Below are 21,828 nucleotides of genomic sequence, written 5' to 3'. Positions count from 1 at the left end.
AGGAATGGCATGTGCTAAAGATTCTGGGGTCAAAGTCAGAAGTGAGGTGATGTTGGCAAAGAGCCTCAAAATGCATTTGTTAAAGCTATGCATGCATTCATGAATGAATGAATGAGGGAGGGAGGGAGGGAGGGAATGAATGAATGAGGGAGGGAGGGAGGGAGGGAATGGATGGCTAGATCTGAGGGAAATTTCAGCCCCTCAGCATCCGCAGCTGGGACTCATGATCTAGTCTCTAACTCAGCAACTGCCCGCCCGCCAGTTTCACCTGGAACAAATAACGATAGCACCAATAAATATCTATTTAAGTAAAAGAAAGCTGACTGAGCCAAGGCGAGGGGGTGGAAAAAGAGGCAGGAGAGAAAGGACGAAGGGGAGGGGTGGGGAAAGGAGGATGAGGAGTAAAGGAGGAGAAGAGAGAAGGAGAAGAGGAGGGAGGAGGGGAAAGAGAGGAGAAGGAGAAAGAGGAGGGAAGTAGGGGGAGAAGGGGAAGAAGGGGGGACAGGAGAGGGACAGAAAGAGGAGGGGAGGACAATAACAATGAGGGGGAGAAAGATAAAGGGGAGGATAAGGGGGAGGAAGCAAAGGAGGAAGCAAAGGAGGAAGGGTGAGGAAGGGAAGGGAGAGGGAAAACAGAGAGGGAAGAGGAGGAGGAGGGGGAGGAAAAGGAAGAGGACAGACAGCAGCTTCTCCAAGAGCTTGTATTCACGGTGGCAGCAGCTAAGTGGGAAAATCAAGGGCGCTGTGACACAAGAACCTCCTGCTCTAACAAGCCAGATGCTCTTCTGAGCCAAGGCTCTCAGGAACAGCGTCTGGACCTCGCTGGCCAGCACCGCAGACACGCTGGGCCCAGAGACCAGCTCCCTCCCAGGGGCGGCGTCGGGAGTGACAGCTCCAGGAAGCGGCCACTAGGTGGCGTGTGCGCCTCATCTTCCGTCCCGGGTTCCCAGCCGCGGGAGGCAGAGGCTGGGGCTGGGGTTCCAGGAAGCGGAAGGTCCCTGTCACAGATGGATTGTGGAGCCAGCCCAGGGGATGACAGAGCAGCCTGAGGGAGCAACAGCTGTCACCACGGTCTGCCCGGGAAGTAGGTCCACACTGTCCCTTGCAGGGCAGCGCTTAGCTTACAGGTGCTCCCAGAGAGACCCCAGGGCAGGGAGAGGAGTGGGGAAAAGCTCTGGGCTCAGACCTGAACTTTACCACAACAGAGGGTTCAGGTTCAAACCATGCTTCCTGGAGACAGCTCTCAGCCAGACCTCAGGGGGGAAAGAAGCGTTCCCATTTACAGAAGCTCCACGGTGACCTGTTTTAAGCACTGAACAGCCATGCCACAAGTAATTGGGGAGAAAAAAAGTCCACAGCTTAAAAAGCATCGAAGACCCCATTGCTAACCCTGGTGGGCTCCCATCATGGGGCAGAAACCCAGATAGGCACTCATCATCTGGGGTTCTTTTTCCTAACAGGGTCCCCCAAGTTGATCCAGGCTCAGGTCCCACAAAATGTGGATCTGTCCCCTTCTTGACACGTAGAAAGGGCTCAATCCACAGTGGCTGACCAGCAAGATAGGATGGCCTCCATTTTACAGATGACAAGACTAGGGTTCAAGGACCTATGGGAATGGGACCGAGCTGGGACTCCCATCACATCTTCAGACTGGCAGCCAGCTGCCTTGTCAAAATACCACTCCAATGTCCCTCCTGTCCTCATGTCTATGGGGACAGGCTAAATAAAGGCTCAGAAGGTGCCTGTTCAGATAAACAGCTGTCTTCAGGGCAAGTGGACTTGAGCAGTAGACACCACTCACTCTTTGAAGCCCTAGGGTCTATCAAGCACTCATCAAAAACTGGCGGCTTTGCCTCTTAGCTTGTCAAAAGAAAAACTCAGCTGCAGGATGCAGCAGCTCCTTTCCATAATCCCAGTGCTTTGGGAGGCCGAGGCAGGAGGATCACTTGAGGCCAGGAGGATCACTTGAGGCCAGGAATTAGAGACAAGCCTGGGCAACATAGTGAGACTCCATCTGTACAAAAATAAAAATAGCCAGATGTGGGAGCATGCATCTGTAGTTCCAGCTACTTGGGAGGCTGGGATGGAAATTTCACTTAAACCCAGGAGTGCAAAGCTGCAGTGCGCTATGATGGCACCACTGCACGCCAGCCTGGGCAGCAGAGTGAGACCCCATCTCAAAAACAAATAAAATCGAGCGAATGCTACACACTTTCTGTCGCTCATCATCATGGCAATCTGGGTACAAAGCTCTGACCCCACCCATCTCTCATGGCTCTTCTCTTCCAAGTACCCCTCACAGCTCATGGACCAAACCCCAGCCTCCCTGAGCTCTTCCTACTCTGTCATGTCACATAAATCAATGGGTGTGCGTTGTCCCTTTGTCTAAACAATAAGCGTATTATCATTGGCCAGGAATGGCTGTTTCTGTTTTTAATTTGTGCACCTCCACTCACCCACAGCACCTCGCATCTGGATTCGCATTCAGTAAGCACTCAATAAATGTGTCTTCTTCCTGCTGGTACAAGATATGCACAGGGGGTAGGGGTGGAATGTTGACAACTGGAAAATGAAAGTGTTTCAGAATTATGGAGCAAATGAACAGGGAGATGTATCGTCTATAATAAATATACCTCTGAAGAGCCTTAAAAGAAATCAATGAAGCACAACATCAAAGTCCCGGGGAGTGATAAATCAGGAGTCTGATAGACAAAAGTGCATCCGAAATCATTTAAAGTGCACCAGAAATCATTTATGTCTGAGTAATTAGAACACATTGGAACGACTCTGTGCCATTGAACTGAAATTGAGCAACATAATGTTTATGAAATCCCCATGGACTCGGGGAGGAAAACCAGAGATGAAAGTTGCATTGAAGATTCTCCCCACTGGCCCAGAGCCCTCCTGCATAGTCCCCAGGGGAGACCTAGGGGGAAATGAAATTTCTGTTTAGTCCGTGTGCAAATTTGCTTTTTTCTTCTAGTTAAAACATATCTGCAATCCCAGTTGCTGAGAAAAAAAAAAATGTCAGGCTCAGGTTGTACGTGACAGGACAGGATCCCCCAACCACCTGATCCCCACCTCCCAACCAAGAGGGAGTCTAAGACAGAAATGAGACCAGGTGGGCATCGTTCCTATAAAAAGGTGGCCATTCCTAGCAAGGAAAAGGCTAGCCTTCTTTCTCAGTGTTCCTACAGAATTTAACACTCCCTCCACAGCCCCACTGACAGAAGTGGAGGGAACGGACCTCAGTCAAAGAGCTGGGACCCTGAAGGTCAGCAGCAGGATTAAAAAAGTCCAAGGGAATTCTGCCGGAGGAGAATGGGAGATGAAGGATTCAGAGAGGAAAGAGGGACTTCTATGCCCATCCATAGAATCCAGTCTTCGGATGCTGGCTGGGGAAGAAAAAAAAAAAAACCCACCTATCTTGATTTGGGGAGTTAAATAAGGATGACAGAACCTCGAACTTGGAGACGTGCAAAGAAGCCCTTAGACATCAAGTGTTCTTGTGATCTTTCCACTCAGTGATGGAACCTGGCCCCATAAACATGACCCCAATATGGTCCTGGTACTGAACTGCCTCCTCCCACGAAATGATGGTCTGAAATTGTCCATCAAATGAACCTGAGATGCTGCTGTCTTTATCAGCTCACAGATACCAAGAAAAGAAAATTCCTCTTGGAGTGTGACTTTTTCATTCCTCTCTCCTCTCAGTTTTACACCACAAATAACCTCAGCTTCTGAGAGCTATAATCAGGGCTGCAACCCTGTGCCATCAGCAGGAATGAAAGCAAGTGGAAGATCCCTGCATATATGGCGTGGAGATGAAAGTAATCTTGCACCCATGTATGGAAATATGTCTACTTACCCTCCCTTTGCCAAGAACCTGGAAGGCTTATACTGGGGAATCCACCTTCAACTGTGCAAATGCAGAGATACTGCAGGCATATGTGTGTTTTGAGCCTTGAAGGATGTCCACCCAGATGTTGGATGTGGGGCCTTCTCAAGCCTGAAGGAAGCTTTGGCCATGCCACCAGCTTTTTCCCATCTTGGTACCCCTGTGATTCTGTCCCCTGCTCCAACTGAGGCCCCTCAAACAAACCTGAGAGATCTTCACAAAATGCAAATCCAATCACCTCCTTGAAAACCCATCAGGGCCCTCCCCTAGCCTTAGTCCCGTTCTCGTGGGCCCTTGAGCTTCAGTCTTGTCATCTGTAAAATGGAGTCCATTCTATCTTGCTGGTCAGCCACTGTGGATTGAGTCCTTTCTATGTGCCAGGAAGGGGCCAGATCCATGTTTTGTGGGACCTGAGCGTAGATCAATTTAAGAGACCTCGTTAGAAAAAAGAACCCAAATGATGAGTGCCTAGCTGGGTTTCTGCCTCACAGTGGCACTGAGGTCTTCAGTGCTTAAGGTTAAAGACCAGCATCCTCACCATGGCCCAGCCTCATTGGAATGCTCCCCCTCCCTGAACTCCAGCTACTCTGGTTATCTTTTAGCAGTTCCCCCCCCAAAACACACACACACACACACACACACACACACACACACACACACACTCCTCTGGCCACAGGGCCTTTGCACATGCTATTTCCTCTGCCTAGAATGCTCTGCTCTCTCCTGACCTTGCCCTGTGACCTTGAGAACTCAGTTCATGAGTATCCTCCTGGGGAAACCCCAGACATATCCACCATGTATGCCATGTTCTATTATAAGAGTCTTTCTCAGAGCCATTATCTACCTTGTGAAGCACTTTTCTTCATTTGTAGATACCCTTTTGTATGAGTATCTGCTTAATCTCTGTCTCACCCTACTAAACTGTAGGCTCTCGGAGGGTGAGTCCTAGTGTGTCTTGGCTGATAACTGTAACCTTAGCAGCTTCACAGGACCTGGCACATGGTGGCTGCCCAGTATTGCATGGATGGACAGATGGAGAGGTAGATGGGTGGATGAGTGGATGGGAAAGTGGGTGGCTGGGTGAATGGGATAGTTATTGGAAGAGTAGATGGATGGATGGGAGAACTGATGGGAGAGTAGATGAATGAATGAATAAATGAATGGATGGATGGATGGATGATAGTGGAAGGAAGAATGAATTAATGGATGGGTAGGAGGGTGGGTAGGAGGGTGGGTGGGTGGGTGGGTGGGAGAGTAGCTGTACGGATGGGAGGAATTAAGGAAGAGTAGATGGATGAATGAATGAATGGGAGAGTAGGTGGGTGGGAGAGTAGATGGATAGATGGATCAAGTAATATTTCCATCCCAGTCTCCCAAGTAGCTGGAACTACTGATGCATGCTACTACATCTGGCTATTTTTATTTAATTTTTTGAACAGATGGGGTCTCACTGTGTTGCCCAGGCTCATCTAATTCCTGGCCTTAAGTGATCCTCCTCCCTAAGCCTCCCAAAGTGCTGGGATTACAGATATGAGTCACTGAACCCAGCAGCTGAGTGATGGGAGAGTAGATGAATGGGTGGGTGGGTGGATGGATGGATGCAAGGATGGATAGATGGATGGATGGTTGGGAGAGTGGGTGGGAGACTGGGTGGACGGATGGATGAGAGAGTAGATGGAGGGATGGATGGGAGAGTGGCTGGATGAACAGACAGATGGGTGAATCACTAGTTTTTGTTGATACCGGTTTTTAAGATTGATCATTTTTATCAGTTGAAAGAAGCTGAGTACACAAAAGTACAAAGCAAAAGGCTACTGAAGGAAGAGAAAAGCCAGCATAGGAGCCAAGGAACACAGAAGCAACAACACTGTCCACCAAACCATTCATTTGTTCTGTTAGACTTCCTGTGCTCTTACATGTGCAGGCACTGAGGTGATGCTGGGGTTGCAGTGAGCTGTCAAACCAGATGTGTCAGAAGTGAGAAAGGAGATGAGAGAACAAATTAGAATACAGAGTGATTGACACTTTGATGAAGGAAGGAGATGGGGCCTGGGGTCCATGAAACCCACTGCCAAACTAACCCAGACAGGTGAGTAAGGACCTGCCCTAGGTAAGCCAAGACCTTAAAGGTGAACCCAAGATTTCAGGGGAAGGCGGGCAGGGAGGCTGGGTGGATTCCACTGGGTGGATTGCACTGGGTGGATTTGGGATGGAGATGTTGCCAACAGAGCACACGTGGGCCAGCAAGAAAGCATGCCACACCTAAGGATGTGGATGATGCTCCAGTTGGCTGCTGGGGAGATGTGGAAACAAACTAGGCTGGAGAGAAACACAAAGGCCATGTCACAGGATGCCCTGTGGGCTGTGTCAAGGAGTCTGGATTTTACCCTGAGAACCACAGCACACAACTTGAGTGTTAACATAGCCAGGGACTGGAGGGTTCTGATTTTTATTTATTTTTATTTTTTTAGAGACAGAGTCTTGCTGTGTCACCCAGGCTGCAGTGCAGTGGTGCAATCATAGCTCACTGCAACCTCAATCTCCTGGGCTCAAGCCATTCTCCTGCCTCAGTCTCTGGAGTGGCTGGGACTCATGACATGTGCCAACATGCCATTAAATTTTTCATCTCAAAATACATTTTCTTAATTTTCTAATTTTGTAGAGACAAAGTATCCCTATGTTTCCCAGACTGATCTCAAACCCCTGGCCTCAACTGACCCCCTGCTTCAACCTCCCAAAGCACTGGGATTAACAGCATAAGCCACTGTGCCCAGCCTAATTTTTATTTTTCAACCTTGTACATCATGGTGTCTTTAAAACCCCTGCCCCGACTGCAGTTTTAGGTAAACCCCTATCCTGCCTATACCCATGTTCCTTGGTACACTTGCCTCACTAGGCATCAACTTGCTCTTCTGTTAAATGGGGACAACAGAACCCCCTAAGACACTCTGACAATCACATGAGGCTACGGGAATAAAACATGGGCCTAGTACACAGCAAGTGTGCAGCAGCAGTTCACTAGTCTTTCAACAAGTAGTGACTGAGAGTCTATGACATGCAGGCACAGGTGCTGGGGATACAAGAGAGAACAAAACACTGGTAACGGGATAGGCTGATGGTAACAGGATAGGCTGCTGGCATACTGGAAATTCACAAAACCCCCGCCCTCCTAGTGCAAGAGCTACTGCAAGCCAGCAAGCACCTAAAATACACTGGATGTCAGAGGGTGGCACTCAGTGTTGTGTGAGCATCAAAGCAAGGAAAAGAAGAAGGGTGCCGAGCAGGTCTTAGAGATTTAAACAGAGCCATCAAGGAAAACGTTGCAGAGAAGATAATATTTGAATAAAAACCCAAAGGTGGTGAGAGTACAAATTATGCTGATATCAGTTTTGTCCTCCGCCCCGCCCCCACCATCTCCACACAGTCCTCTGCCCCCCATCCCCACCTGCTATCTCCGCAGCTCCTAGAACAGAGCTCGACGCAAAGTACGTGACCGATAAAAAAAAAATTATGAGATTAACAAGTCTTAGGGAAAAGCGTTCATGGCCAGGGGAACAGCATGTGTAGAGGCCACAAGGCATGAGGACCATGAAAAACAGTCAAGTTGAAATGCATCAGGACACTGAGGGCTGCCTTATACATGAGGGTTTGGATGCAGGTCATGGGGTCCCACTTGGTTTGGCCACGCTCTGGCCTGCAGTGACCCTGGGTCAACCTTGGCTAACGTGGTGGATATCCCTACATGCTTAACACCTGACACTACTCCAGGACGATCCTGCCCTTTGTCTCCAGATGAAGGAAATAGCCTCCTTGGATAAAAGCCTGGAAGCTGACCTCTCCTCTGCCCCCAGTAGGCTGACTTTTCTCTAGAGTGGGAGGTGACAGGTATTCACATTCCACTCCTGTCTCAGACAAGTGACAGAGAACGTAAGATGGCTATGGGTTTTGCTGGTGATGGGATAGACCAATGGCATATTGGAAATTCACATTTAAAATACAGCTCTCCTTTCTGTAAAATGAGATAGCATCTACCAATTCGGGTAATGAACACATAACTTAAATGCAAGCCATGGGAGTTCGGAAGAAGGGCCCAGGTAGTTTCAGGTGGTTCGGCCCATTTGGGTACACAGCACAGAGTCCTCTCACCTCCCTCCAGTAATTTTATTTCTTAGCAAAATCATTACTGAGAATATTGAACTCCCTTACAGAGATGTATTTGCTCCCCTTATCTTCCTTCCGTCTTTCTTGATTAAAAGCTATGTGTGATATTTGTAGTTATCAAACATCAATATTTGGCATGGATTTGCGAAACGGATATGGGGGGAAGAAAGGAGTCTGACCATTTCTGTGAAGGGTAAAACCTTGAGCAAACAGACTGCATTTCTTATTAGGGGCACTAAAGAGCAGAGATGCATTTCAGAAGGGACCACCCGGACTGCGCCCAGCAGGCTTTTGTGAAACCAATGATCAGGGCTCAAAATTAGATTCTGGATTTCATCAGGAAAGTCAGCTACCTTCAGAGGATAGGGGACAGGAGGGAGAGTTAAGCAGTGTGTCTCACAACTGTTAGCCCTACAACTGTTACAGGGCTTTGCAGCCTTCTTCCCTACAGAGCTCAGACAACTCCAGCACTCAAACTGGGCAGAGCGGAAATAATCAATAATAATAATTAAACCTTCTCCAGTGCCCTCTCCTAAGGCTTTACCTATATTAACTCATTGAATCCTCATAGCAACTTGTTTTTATCAACTCTGTGTTACAGACAGGAAAAGTTACAGCACAGAGAGGTCAAGCCACTGGTCCAGGCTTCCACAACAAGTAGGCGGCAGGGCTGGAATTCAAGGCTGCAGCGTGGTTCCCAGCCATGCACAGAACCGCTTCGCCATAGTGCCCCTCCATCCGGTGGCAACGTGTGGACCCCCACACCTCCACAGCTGCCCAGAATCATGGTATGCTATGTGTTCAGAGGGCTGCTGCTGTTATGGAAACAGAGCCCTTGGTTCCCGTGCTACACCCTTGCGACACTGACCCAGTCAGTCGAGACTCAGAGTGTCCCTCCGTGAAGTGGGGGTAATAACAACCACGCTTGCCCCCGGGGTGTTGTGACAATTCACAAAATATGCATTCAGAGAATGAGCGTGCAAGTGGGATTCGGAGTCATTCCTGGTGGGAGTGAGCATTGGTATAACCACTTGGGGTCACTTTTGGACAGCAGCTACTCAAACCAAGCATGTGTCTATTCTGTGACCAGAGACACACTCCTAGGTGTATTCCCCAGATAAATGAGTACGTAGGTCCACCAAACAACAGGTGCAAGAGTGCACATAGCCCCAAACTACAAACAACCCCAGTGCTCATCCATGGGAGAATGGATACGTCACGGTCCGATCATACAATGAAATACTGTCCAACCATTAAAAAGAGTAGCTACTGGTGCATGCAATAGCCTAAGTGATTCTCCTAGGGATGCTGTGGAGGGAAAGAAGGCAGATACACATGGACTGCAGGGGTCCATTTATACAGATTTCAGAAATGAGCCCAGTGGAATTAGAAAGGCAGTGACCTCAGATTGGGGCAGGCAGTGTTGACAGGGAGAAGTATGAGGGAGCCTTCTGGGATAGTTTAAATCAACAGAGCTGACACTTTCATTCATTTCAAGAACAAGCCTTTATGGAGCACCTACTGTATTTTAGGCACCCCATCAGGAGATAGGAAGGAGAAAAGACCTTCACTCCCCATCCGTAGTTCAATGCTAACATTGAAACCTGTCAGTATCATCACCGTGTCTCCAGGGGGCATAGCCATCCTCAGAGATTAGGGGAAATCACTAAATAGATTTCCCCTCTTATCTGGCAGAAAGCAGCAGAAAGAAATGGCAGGGATGTTCACCGGAGCAGCAGACCCTGCGCTGGCTGTGCCCGAGGTCAACAGTGCCACTTAGCATTTCATCCCAGGAAGTCCAGCTTCCTTTAATCAGAACCACGTGGCCAACATCACGGGTGATATTTTGAAGGGAAAGAATTTAAGCCTGCATGTCTCACTGCCCCGAGTATCAGCTTTGTCCTCCTGCTCCTAATGCCGTTATCTCGTCCGCACACTTGATTTTCTGCCGAGCAGATGCTGTAGAAGGCACATTAGCGGTGAGAAGCAGAGCGTGCCCAGGAGTCTGGGTGTAGAACTGGTGACCCCTCGGCTCCCCAGCCCACTCCAGCAAGGAAACATAGTGAAAAATACCCAGGAGGAACCAAGGCTTCCTACAGCCTCCCAGGCTCCTAAGCCAGGTCCCAGGGAGATGTTTCTAAAATGCAAATCGGATCCAGACAATCACCAGCTTAAAACCTTTCAGTAGCCACACACTAATCACAGCAAAAACTCAATTTCTTAACTACTATGGAGCACTGGGGCATGCCTGCTTCTCCCGCCATCCCCTGACATCCCCTCCTCCAGACTATAACAGACCCAAGTTCATGCCTATGTTTCTGATGATTCTGTTCCTTCTACCTGGAGCTCCCCATCTCCTGCAATCAGTGTTATGACTCCCTCTTGTCCTTCGAGACTCTAAGTTTCACCTCCTCTGTGACACCTTCCCTACCTGTTTGCACCACCACTCAACTTCGCATTCTTCCTACACTACAAAGTAATCAGATTGTGCCTCAGTTATGGGCTACTTCTTATTCACCCTGTGTCCTCCTCACAGACTGCAAGCCCTTTGAGGGCAGGGTTTGAGTCTTATTCACATGCATATCTTCCAACTCTTAGCAGTGACTGCAATATAGTTTAGGGAGTTGGGGGTGGAATGAGGAAGAGATGAGAAGGAGAAGTGAGGGAGAGAGGTGAACGAGAGAGGAGGTGAGGAAGGAAAGGAGGGAGGATTGAGGGTGGAGGGCATTTTGTGGTTGGCGAGCAACGCAACCACAGTGATTTAGGAAGAATCTCTGAACAAGGCTTTTCTGATGAATGTGGATGAATGGTTAGGAATTTGGATAGTCAGATTTGAGGGGAGAATTCAAGCAGAAAGGGTAGCCTAAGCAAAGGTCTGCAGTCAGGGAACATGGGGCATGGACACTGGAGGACAGAGTGGGAGGAGAGTAGCATATAAGGTTGGAGAGAGAAGCCACCAGATAGTATCCAAATGCCAAGCCTGAAATCAGAGGATCTTGCTCTCTACTCTCACATCATAGAGAGCTGCTGAAATATGCTGGAAAGGAGGAGTCATGGTTCAGCAAGTGAGCTGACCAGTCAGACAGTGGGTCAACTAGAGACATGCCATGGGCAACCTCTGCTAACTTCGGATTGAGAGTAAGACAGGAAAATGCCAAGGATGCCAGGGAGGAGGGAGGACAGCTATGCCTATGAATATAGAGAAAGAGAAGCAACGGGAAAGGTGGGGCAGCTTATGGGTTCCATGATGGCTGCTACAAGTCTCTATGAGACACCTGGAGTTGGGACAGCATCTGTGTTGGCACTCTCCCCTCCTGTTCTCAAGGCAGACATCACCAATCAAGAGTACCACTCTTCTCTCCTATACCAAGGAAGACATTACTAATCAGTGATGCCAGTCTCCCCTCCTAGACCCAAGGCAGACTTACTCATCAATGGCACCACTCTCCCCTCCTAGACCCACGGCAGACATTACTAATCAATGGCGCCACTCTCCCCTCCTATACCTGAGGCAGATATTACTCATAAATGGCACCACTCTTCCCTATTGAGGACAGATATAGCCTTGGCATCCTTGACCTGGGACTGGGTCTAACCTCCACTCCCATCTGACTTCCATCTATAAATGAGGTGTTACCTATTCTCCATACACGGTTACAGGCATCATAACCTGGGATCAGGGATGTGAGAGCAGAAAGAGCCTGAGAAACCCTCATTTCACAGACACAGAAGCCAAAGTCCTCGGATAGTTGGTGGTGGAATCAGAGATGAATTTCAGTCCAATGTGCCCCATCTTTTTCTTCTACATTCTGCTGCATCTTGGTGGGTAAAACAGGGAACACGCCTGTCAGCACTCGCAGCAACTAGAAACCAGAGCAGAAAGAACAAGCAAACCTTCCTCACGAAGAGACTGGCGTCAAAACTGAGTCAATGCTCAGCGGAAACGAAGGCCGGGTGAGTGGGTGTGTGCGCGCAGGCTGTACGGAAGGCAACAGGAGCTTCACTTCCATCCCTCTGAACAACACAGATCACTTTTGCTAAATTCCAAAAGGTGGCAGCATTCCATCAAATATTCATTTGCTGAGCCTGCAGCAGGGGACGTCCTACAGAGGTGACATGGGCAGGAAGTTAAGACGTTTAGATGGCCAGGGGATAACGAAGTCTGGAGGGTCAAACACTGATGTGGTCTGGTTCCTGGGGGTCCCATGAGCCCCTTTTCTGCAAGAAAAAGGGAAAATGCTGCAGAGAAATAGCAGCACACTCGGCCCCAAGAAGAGGAGAAATCCAGACTCATCCCGGGACTGTATCTGCATGGACAGACCTCAGTGCGGCTCCATGATCAGTAGCATGTGGGCAGGACCCATGACTTACCTCTAACCAATAGAAAAGATGATGGGCATCCCGTGATTATGTCAGGACATGTGTACACAAGACTCCTTGTTGCTAACATGCACTAGAGAGACACTCCTGGGAAAAGAACACTGTCACATTGTAAACTGCCTGTGGAGAGGGCCATGTGGCAGGGAACTGCAGGTGGCCTCTATGGTCTGAGGGCCTGCATCCTGCAGCCACAAGAAACTGAATTATTCCAACAATCAGTGAGCTTGCAAAGGGACCCTGAGCTCCAGACGAAACCCACATCTCCTGCCAACTCCCTTGACTGCAGCTTTGTGAGACCCTAAGCACACAACCCAGTTCAGCTGTGTCCAAACCTAAGACCAGTGGGAGCCGTAAGATGGTAGACAGGTGTTTTTTGAAGCCACTAAGCCTCTTATAGTCTCTTAAGCAGGCATAAAAAATGAATTTTTTGTATTTTTATTACAGAAAAGTACAGGAGTAACGAAATATGGCTCTGAAATGAGGCAGAACAAAGTAAAAATTTGGGTTCTCCCGCTTAACTTCACTATGTTTGCTGCCTTGGGTATAGGAGTGAAGAGTGACACCATTGATTAGTAATGTCTGCCTTGAGTATAGAAGAGGTGAATGGCACCGTTGATTACTAATGTCTGCCTTGGGTACAGGAGCTGAGAATGGCACTATCGATTAGTAATGTCTGCCTTGGGTATAGGAGAGTGTATTTCTACTATATCAAGAAAGAGAGAAAAAATAATAGTACGGTTCTTACGCTGGACGGCATCACTTGCACGGGTTCAGGATGCATTTGCTCCAGAGTGAACCCAAAAGGGAACATGTACCTGCAAGTTTCTCAGTCTCATTCCCCAGTGGCCACATGATCACAGATGTCACAGATGACTCCAGTGTTTACAGACAGGTATGTTTCATTCATCCAGCATGCCATCTCAACACAATCGCTTCATCTGGCATCTAAGCAAAGACCCTCATTTTTTCTAATAGTCAGGAAAGTGTGGCTGTATTTGATGTATCAAGGGGCAGAAAGATTGGTCTCTAACAGGACTTGTGCAAGTAACTGACCAGGTGTGATTTTTATGTTACCTGATGACTCTGGAATTAACTTGGCACCCAAGACACAGGTTCCCAGGAAGGCTGCCTGCATCACCAAACGGAACCTGCTGGCCTTCCCCTCAGCTCAACGCAGCATGGGAAACAGCCCGATCTGGGTCTGAATTTCAGACTGCTTCCCTATTAGCTATGAGACTGTGCAAGTCATGCCCTTCTGAGCCTCAGTTTCCCCACTTGTAATCAAGGGGTTTGGATAGGTCTTCCCTCCTTGGACTACTCTGGGGAGAGAAAGATACAATGCCTGTAAAATGGTGGGTGCAATGCCAGGTACTTCCTAGTTCCCAAAGATGCAACCTATTATGATTATTTTATTCTGCATGCTGGCAAAATATACTTTCTGCATCCAGGGAAAGCCCTTTCTGGGAGACAGTGCCAAAGCAGAGAGGTGGAGGTAAGAAAAAGTACAGCTGACTGGTGACACAGGGCAGTGACTAGGAAGGGCGGTGAGATGCCGTGGCCTGGAGCATTCTGCATTCTGGAGCAGGTAAGGGCCAAAGAGTCTGTCCAGAGGCCACATTTAGTCTTGTAAACCCCATTTTCACTCCTCTAGAGGAACATCACCGCATTTCCATGACAAGGGAGAATGAAACTTGAATGAATATGCCGTCAGCTCTCCTGGAAAACCTTCTTAACAGTCCAGAACACACTCCTTAATTTCATAAATAGTTATTACCATTACTAGTATTAGTATTATTATTACTACTATTATTACTACTGCTTCTTACTATAATACATTATTACAACATTATTACTAATATTATATTACTACCACTGTCAAAGAACATAACTGCTCACTATAGAAAAAATAAATAAAAGAGTCTAAAGAAAAATGCAAAAACCAGCAATTTAGTTGAACTTTCCATCTGCCTTTCTGACATCTCTCTGCACTCAGAGAAACGGAGATCTATGAATACAGTTTGCACATAATTGGAATCATATAATACAGGCTGTATTTCTCACTCAACAATATGTCATGTGCATCTTTCCAAGTCAATAAACATAAATCCTCACCACGAAATCCTAGCAGCAGCTTGGAATTGGACTTTATGGATACACACAATTGACTTAAACTATCCCTTATTGAGGGATATTGAGGGTGCATCTTTTAAAAAATTATTTTTGCCACTACAATCATCCCCTTAATAAATATACAAACACATCTCATACGTGTACAATCATCTCCAAGGTGCAAATTCCCAGAAGCGTAATTGCTAGATCAAAGATGGAACACATTTTGCATTTTGACACATGTGAATATGAGGCAATCTGCCATCCAGAGATGGTCAGGCTAACTTATGCTGCCTCCAGCAGAGGCTGTGAAAATGACTGCTTCCATCCATGACCCATTCCAAGGCAAGACAGGAGGCTGACCTGTGAGAGTCCAGCCAGAAGGACCCAGCCCAGCAGGCATTCTACAGTCAGAGGCTGGATAAGAAGGAGCAAGTTAAGGCAACTGGACCCTCACAACATGAATCTCTGCAAACCTAGAAGACTCTACAGCCTCCAGAGGAGAAACCAGCAGGATACCATCATCCCTTTCACTAGAGAGAACACATCAGCCTCCATGAGTGAGGTTGGGGGCCAGAAAATACCTGACCCAACCCAAGACAGCTGAAAATCTAGCAGGCACAGGCACTATTCTAACCACTGGGGAAATGGAACCCTCTCAGACACCTTTGATCCTAGTGTGAGCAATTGGCTTTTTCAACCACTTTCCCTTCAAAAGCGTCTGCACCACCAACATCAAGTCTTTTTAGTAAGTCACTTTCCTGCTCCACGCCTCATTTCCCCATCTGCAAAATGGGTTTAGTATCTTTGTTTTCTTTCCACAGACTCAGTGTGACATTACAAGCATCCTGGGTGGAACTGCAAGACATAGTAATTCCAATATTATGAAGAGTATGGTGGCCAGCCTCCAAGATGGCCCCATGATCCCTCCTCCAGGTACTCATGCCCTCGTATGGTATGCTCCCACAATCTCCTGAGGATTCGGTTGTATGAATGACTGAATACAGCAGAGGCGATGGCATAGGACATCTGCGGCTACGTCATCGAAGGGATGCACAGGAATTCACTGCCATCATCCCCTGTGGCTTCTACTTTGCTCTTAATCTCTCAGATCTCTCACCCTGGGAGACACCATCCGCCATGTCCTGAGGACACTCAAGCAGCTCTGTGGCCTCCTGACAATAGCTGTTAGGTGAACCACCTTGGGCGCAGACCCTCTAGCCCCACTCCAGCCTTCAGAAGACAGCAGCCCCAGCTCACATGGGACCCTGAGCCAGACCACCAAGCAAACCACTCCCAGATTCCTGACCTGCCGAAACTGTGAGATAATGAAAGTCTGCTGTTTGAAGTCACTAAGTTCAGGGTCATTGTCACGTGCAAGAGACAGCCGATACAGTACTTTCCTGCTTCACACATCATTTTTCCATCTATCCAAAACAGGAAGAGTATTTCACAGACTCGATGTGAAGCTGCAAGACTCCTGGTCCTCCAATGATGCGGTTGGGTCAGAGGGTAAGTCCAGGCTGTGTGACCACGGGCAATTACTTTGAGTTTCGGTTTCCTAAGCCACAAAATGAGGACAGAAACAGCACTTACCTTATGGAGTCATTGAGAGGATGTTAAAACAACACAGATCGAACATTTGGTCAACTGAGAAGTGGGATAAGAAAGTTGGGTGTGTGGTTGTCATTTTTCATCATCCCTTTCCTCTTCTTCCTCTTCTTCTTGGCATTGCAGGTAAACACCACTTTCAGATGATCCATTAATGAGGTTTATTATAAAAACTCAGCCTGAAAAGTCATTTTGGAGGAAGAGACAAGCACCTAGCAGTGGGCCCTTAGAGATTCCAGTTTGGACCAAGGGTCAGCATAGATTAGGGCATAAAGGGGAGGGAACATTCCAAATACAGAGCACACTCATGGACAAGGCCCAGGGCCAAGCAGACTTTTTGTTTTTTTGTTTTTGAGACAGGGTCTCACTCTGTTTGCCCAGGCTGGAGTGCAGTGCCACAATCATGGCTCACTGCAGCCTCCACCTCCTGGGCTCAAGCAATCCTCCCACCTCAGCCTCCTGAGTGGCAGAGACTGCAGGCGCACACCACCACGCTCAGCTAACCTATTTTTTTTTTTTTTTTTTGAGACGGAATCTCACTCTCTTCCAGGCTGGAGTGCGGTGGCACGATCTCGGCTCATTGCAAGCTCTGCCTCCCAGGTTGACACCATTCTCCTGCCTCAGCTTCCCAAGTAGCTGGAACTATAGGCACCCACCACCACACCCGGCTATTACTATTATTATTATTATTTTGTACTTTTAGTAGGGACAGGGTTTCACTGTCTTAGCCGGGATGGACTCGATCTCCTGACCTCATGATCAGCCCGCCTCAGCCTCCCAAAGTGCTGGGATTACAGGCGTGAGCCACCACGCAAGGCCTAATTTGTGTATTTTTTGTAGAGATGTTGCCCAGGCTGGCTGGTCTCCAACTCCTGACTTCAAGGAATCCTCTTACCTTGGCCTCCCAAAGTGCTGGGATTATAGGTGTGATCCATTGTGCCTAGCCATGAACATCTTTTGATAAAAGAATTTACTCTCAGTCTTTCACTTACCACTATCACAATATCTCACCATACCTACATTATGATTTCCATTCTGTTATTTCCATACCATTTTTTTTGTCTTTGAGTCAACTCACTTTATGTTTTTTAACTTAAGTATGTTTGAAGGAAATTTCATACCACTGCCATTAACAGAAAGCCAGTAGTGATGGCTATAAAGAGAAGATCATCATAAAATGAAATACATAATGATGAACACTAAACAACACAGTCTGTGTGCCCCTTGAAGGTGCCATCACAAGGTCACCAACAACACACAAACAGGTTACATTTGAGGAAGGCACCACACCATGATTGCATTGCCGAGAGGCTGTGCATGAGCGATTTCAGAAGTATCTGTGCAGGGAACTTCCTGGTCATTGTATGCACGGGTGACAGATGAGGAATGCACGCACTGCCATCGTCCCAAGTTATGAGCCCCAGTGACTCCAAGCCCAACGCCATGATGCAGGACCCCAGGGCACTCAGTGAGCATTCCTGTCCTTACCAGGAAGACAGCCCAATGACAGTCAACCTCTTCACGTGCTCCCACAACATGGGGCCCTCACACCAGGGGGCAGAGGGACCGACCTGCAGCCTTGTCACCAACCACTGTGCCCACATCTGTCCACCAAGTGGACCTGGTCTTTTTAGAGGACAGAATACAGCTCTCACACCATGTACCAGAGGCTGGGAACACGGGCCAGGTGTTTCCTAATAGAAACTGTGCACATGATCGGGAAAATTTATTCCCCTCAAATCCAGTTACTTCTCAGCAAGATCAGTTTCAGGTAAAAACCATTCCCGGTGATTGATGACCGAGACCAAAGAGGCTGAAAAGGATGCAAAAGGAGTTTCAAAATCTAATCTGTTCAGCAAAATGCTTCTACTTACGGAGTCTTGCAGACTGTTCTTGGCACCGGGGAGGAGGGTTGAATTTTCAGACTTGTAGTCCTGGCAAAAAAACAAACAAATAGAAAAAAAGGTTGGGGAAGCTGGGTTGAAGAAAAAAACTAACTTGGAGTAATCCAGTTTAGCACGACCCCCAGAACGTCTCGCCACGTTTAGCCACAGTACCCTCTGTCTCTCCGCCCATCCCCTGCAGGGGTTGAGACCCGCGTTGCCTTGCGCAGTGGCCATTACCCGATCTGGCTATGGAGCCCTGTGGCTAGTCTCATTGAAATGGGCTGTATACATAAAACACTCACTGGGTTTTCAGGACATGATGAAGAAAATGAATATAAAATAGCTCATTAATATTAATATTTCATTAATATTTTTATATAGATTACATGTTAGAATGACATTTAATAATATATAAAAATAAAATATATTGCTATGTTTAAAAATGTAAATATATTAAGACTATCTCAAAGGAAATTTATTATTACAGTTAATGTCATCCGTTTCTTTTTACTTTTTAATGTGGCCACCAGCAAATGCTAAATTGCATCTTCGACTCCCCTGACACCCCTGAGGCAGCGCTGGTCCGGATGTTTCTCAGTGTGGACTCCTCGTCCCAACCCAAGGACGCTGGGGGTCCCTAACCTTCCACCTTCCACTCCAGCAACAGTTTGCATCTAGGGAGCATCTGCAATGCTGTGCGCTACTCTTTTTTGAGACAGAGTCTCCCTCTGTCATTCAACCTCCCAAGTAGCTGGGACTACAGGTGCCCGCCACCACACCTGGATAAGTTTTTGTAGTTTTAGAAGATACAGGGAATCAGCACGTTGGCCAGGCTGTCTCAAACTCCTGACCTCAGGTGATCCACCTGCCTCAGCCTCCCAAAGTACTGGGATTACAGGCATGAGCCACCACACCTGGCCACTGTGTATTTCTTGTGCATTTTTACCCTGGATCCTTACTAGGGTATTAAGAAGTAGGTCTTAACCTCAGCCCCGTTTTATAGGTAAAGAAGCAACAGAGAGGCTGAGGGACTCGTCCAAGGTAACACAGCACTCAGCAGGGCTGCAGTGGAGCACGCCTACTGCAAACATGGGGATGTGAATCACCACTGGAGTATTCCTGAGGCCTTCGTCCACCTTCCCATGAGGTACAGCACAGGAGCATATTTAGGGCTGGTCACCACCAACTGTGGGGAACTGCTCCCGCCTCAAAAGTGTCAGCAATGCCTAAAGCTCTACATCGTCATTAATAAAAAATCAGCAAGGTCGAGGCAGGCAGATCACCTGAGGACAGGTGTTCCAGACAAGTCTGGCCAATATGGTGAAACCCCATCTCTAATAAAAATACAAAACTAGCCACGCTGTGGTGGCAGGCACCTGTAATCCTAGATGCTTAGGAGGCTGAGGCAGAGGAATTGCTTGAAGCTGGGAGGCACAGGGTGCAGTGAGCCGAGACCGCCGCCATTGCACTCCAGCCTGAGCGATGAGATCAAAACTCCAGCTCAAAAAAAAAAAAAAGTCAGCAGACTTTGGCCTGGGGTCACCCCTTAAACTTCCTGGGCAGAGAGAGGGGTGTGTTTGTCTCAAGCAAGACCCTGTCTCAAAAGACAGAGGGTGGGAGAGAAAGAGGGAAGGACGGAGAGGTGCAGAGAAAGCAGGAGAGAAGAGGGAGGGGAAGGAGAGGTGTATAAAAAGAGAGAGAAACAAAGATATAGACAGAGAGATCAAAAGAGAAAGAAACAGAGGGGGACAGAAGCTACCTACTCTTTCCTGTACCAGCCACAAGAATTACTCAGACCCACCCACAGAGTTCTGGGATTTCTGTTTCTGTACATCGCTTCTGAACTTATAATGAGAAGACACATATTTTATTGTTTCTCTTTTTGCAGTTTCTAGTAGACGTTGGTCATGGAAAAATCTGGTGACCAAGAAATCAAAATTGTGTTTGTTCCTCTCCTTCCTCGACACAGAGAATGGTCCTCACGCCACATCCACCCTCCAGTTTACTGAAGCAAACAAATAAACTTAAACACAAATCGTGTCCCCTGCTTCCAGCAACTGTCTGAAGTAGTAGCCTGAATGGGGAGGGAAGGGGGAGGTGGTTGATGCAGTGATTGTGCTGCCAGATATGCCAATTTTCCTTTGAGAGAATGTCCATTGGTCTGAGAATGTCTGGCTTTTGTCACTTTCTTTTCAGTCTCACTTTATAGATGGACCAAGAAAAAACTGTGCTTGATCAACGAGTTAAGCCCAATAGCAGATTTCAACCCAGTGACAAGACCCAAGTGTTATTCAGTGCCCTGGGATCCCTATCTACAGCATGGTCCTTTCTTTGAGAGGGGCCTCTCTCTAAGACTCACAGGTGACCCAGCACCTTGCCCACTTCTAACCACTCTAGGGACACACACCTGCCCCAGGCAGCATGAATCAATCTATCTTTCTCAGGAACAGAAACGGAGACCCACGGAAATGGTCACAGCACTGTGTTGGACTCCATAAGTCCAAGGCCTTGCACATGAAGTCAGTACTGGTTCCATAACAACCACCAGCCCTAGGAAGGTAAAATTAGGTTTGAGTCAAAATTAAGAGTCTTCCAGGGGAAGTTGATTGAGAGAAAAGAGAATAGAGGATCGAGGCAACCAGTATCCCAGAGCCTGGAAAGAGACAACTTAGGACTTACACTCAAGTATGATCTTACTTGGGAACCTAGCTACCAGATGAAATTCCTATCCAGCTGCCCCTGCAAAGCCTTCCCCCTCTTTGCCCCTCCCTCACTTCCCAGGCCACGCCCCCTAGCTAGGGGCTTTCCCTCTCCACATCCCTGAGGCTGAAGTCCCAGAGGCCTGTGTCCTCTTTAGCTGACTGTCTCTCATTGTGCCATACTTCCATGTCATTTTAATCAGAAGCAGCACAGGAAGCCTTCACTTCTAGGAAAGAGAAGACAGTACCAACTCAATTGGTACCAACTCAATCTACTCTTGTCGAGAGACTTTTTCTGCCCTTCCTGACTCTTTTATACCTCTCCATACCCTGGAACTGGGCATGCACCGTAACCCTAGATTGGCACCCTCCTTCTTAACACAGTCCCTGTGTTATCTGAACAAAGAAGCCAACTCTACACCCAATCCCGTTGTCCCTATTTCCCTCTTTACCTTAAAAACAGAGACAAGCACATATTAACATTCTGAGTCTGACTGACTTGGGGAAAGAGAGCCAAGAGATGTAGCGAGGGAGGTAGTGGCTGTCTGACACTGTTCTGGTTTTCAGAAAACCCTGGTCTTTTCCCTGAATCCTTACGATAAGCCTCTGTATCATTTGAGCTGGCCTGATCCATCCTGATGAAAATGCACGAGGAGGGCAGAGAAGATTGATCGGATCTGCAAACCTTCTCAGATCCCAAACCAGGAGCCCGAGCTAGCTGTCACTCTGGTCGCCGAATGCCACTCTTCTCTTCCCTCCAAGTTCTGCTCTCTCATCTTCCACCCACTTGTTAGAAGTCTAGTAGTCTTCCCTGGAAATGTATGCCCTCTTGCGCCTCAGTTTACAGCTTTCAAAAGCTGGGACATGAATCCCCAGCAGCAAGGATTTAGCCAGTTAAGACAATGACCCAAGCAGAGATCCCAGATGGGCCATCAAACATCATCCTCTCCAGATTTGTCATGGGCTGGTGTCAGCTCCCAGAGGTGGCATTAAAAGGTGATATTCTTTGCATAACTACTGCCTTTAAAGAGTCTCTTGCTGATTGGAAATGTCTTTGGGTAAACACATATATTTGTCTTTTGTG

General features: G+C 47.7%; 1 protein-coding gene and 1 long non-coding RNA gene across 4 annotated transcripts in view; one reads left to right on the top strand and one right to left on the bottom strand.

Moving 5' to 3' along the window:
• Positions 1–21,828, bottom strand: part of RBFOX1 (RNA binding fox-1 homolog 1) — a 2,485,439-nt gene that overhangs the window by 2,091,017 nt on the left and 372,594 nt on the right. For all 3 annotated transcript variants that reach the window (XM_073015143.1, XM_073015144.1, XM_037989528.2), the window contains exon 3: positions 18,034–18,093. In XM_073015143.1, the coding sequence (XP_072871244.1) occupies positions 18,034–18,093 (60 nt within the window). The remainder of the gene's footprint in view (positions 1–18,033; positions 18,094–21,828) is intronic.
• LOC140711734 (uncharacterized) lies at positions 959–15,915 on the top strand. Its single transcript, XR_012093025.1, has 3 exons — positions 959–1,084; positions 5,823–5,987; positions 15,373–15,915. It is a non-coding gene; the product is annotated as an uncharacterized lncRNA (long non-coding RNA).

This window comes from Chlorocebus sabaeus, chromosome 5 (assembly GCF_047675955.1).
Source record: "Chlorocebus sabaeus isolate Y175 chromosome 5, mChlSab1.0.hap1, whole genome shotgun sequence".
NCBI lineage: Eukaryota > Metazoa > Chordata > Mammalia > Primates > Cercopithecidae > Chlorocebus > Chlorocebus sabaeus.
The sequence above is the reverse complement of the archived record's forward strand: the minus strand, read 5'-3'. Positions and strand labels throughout refer to the sequence as shown.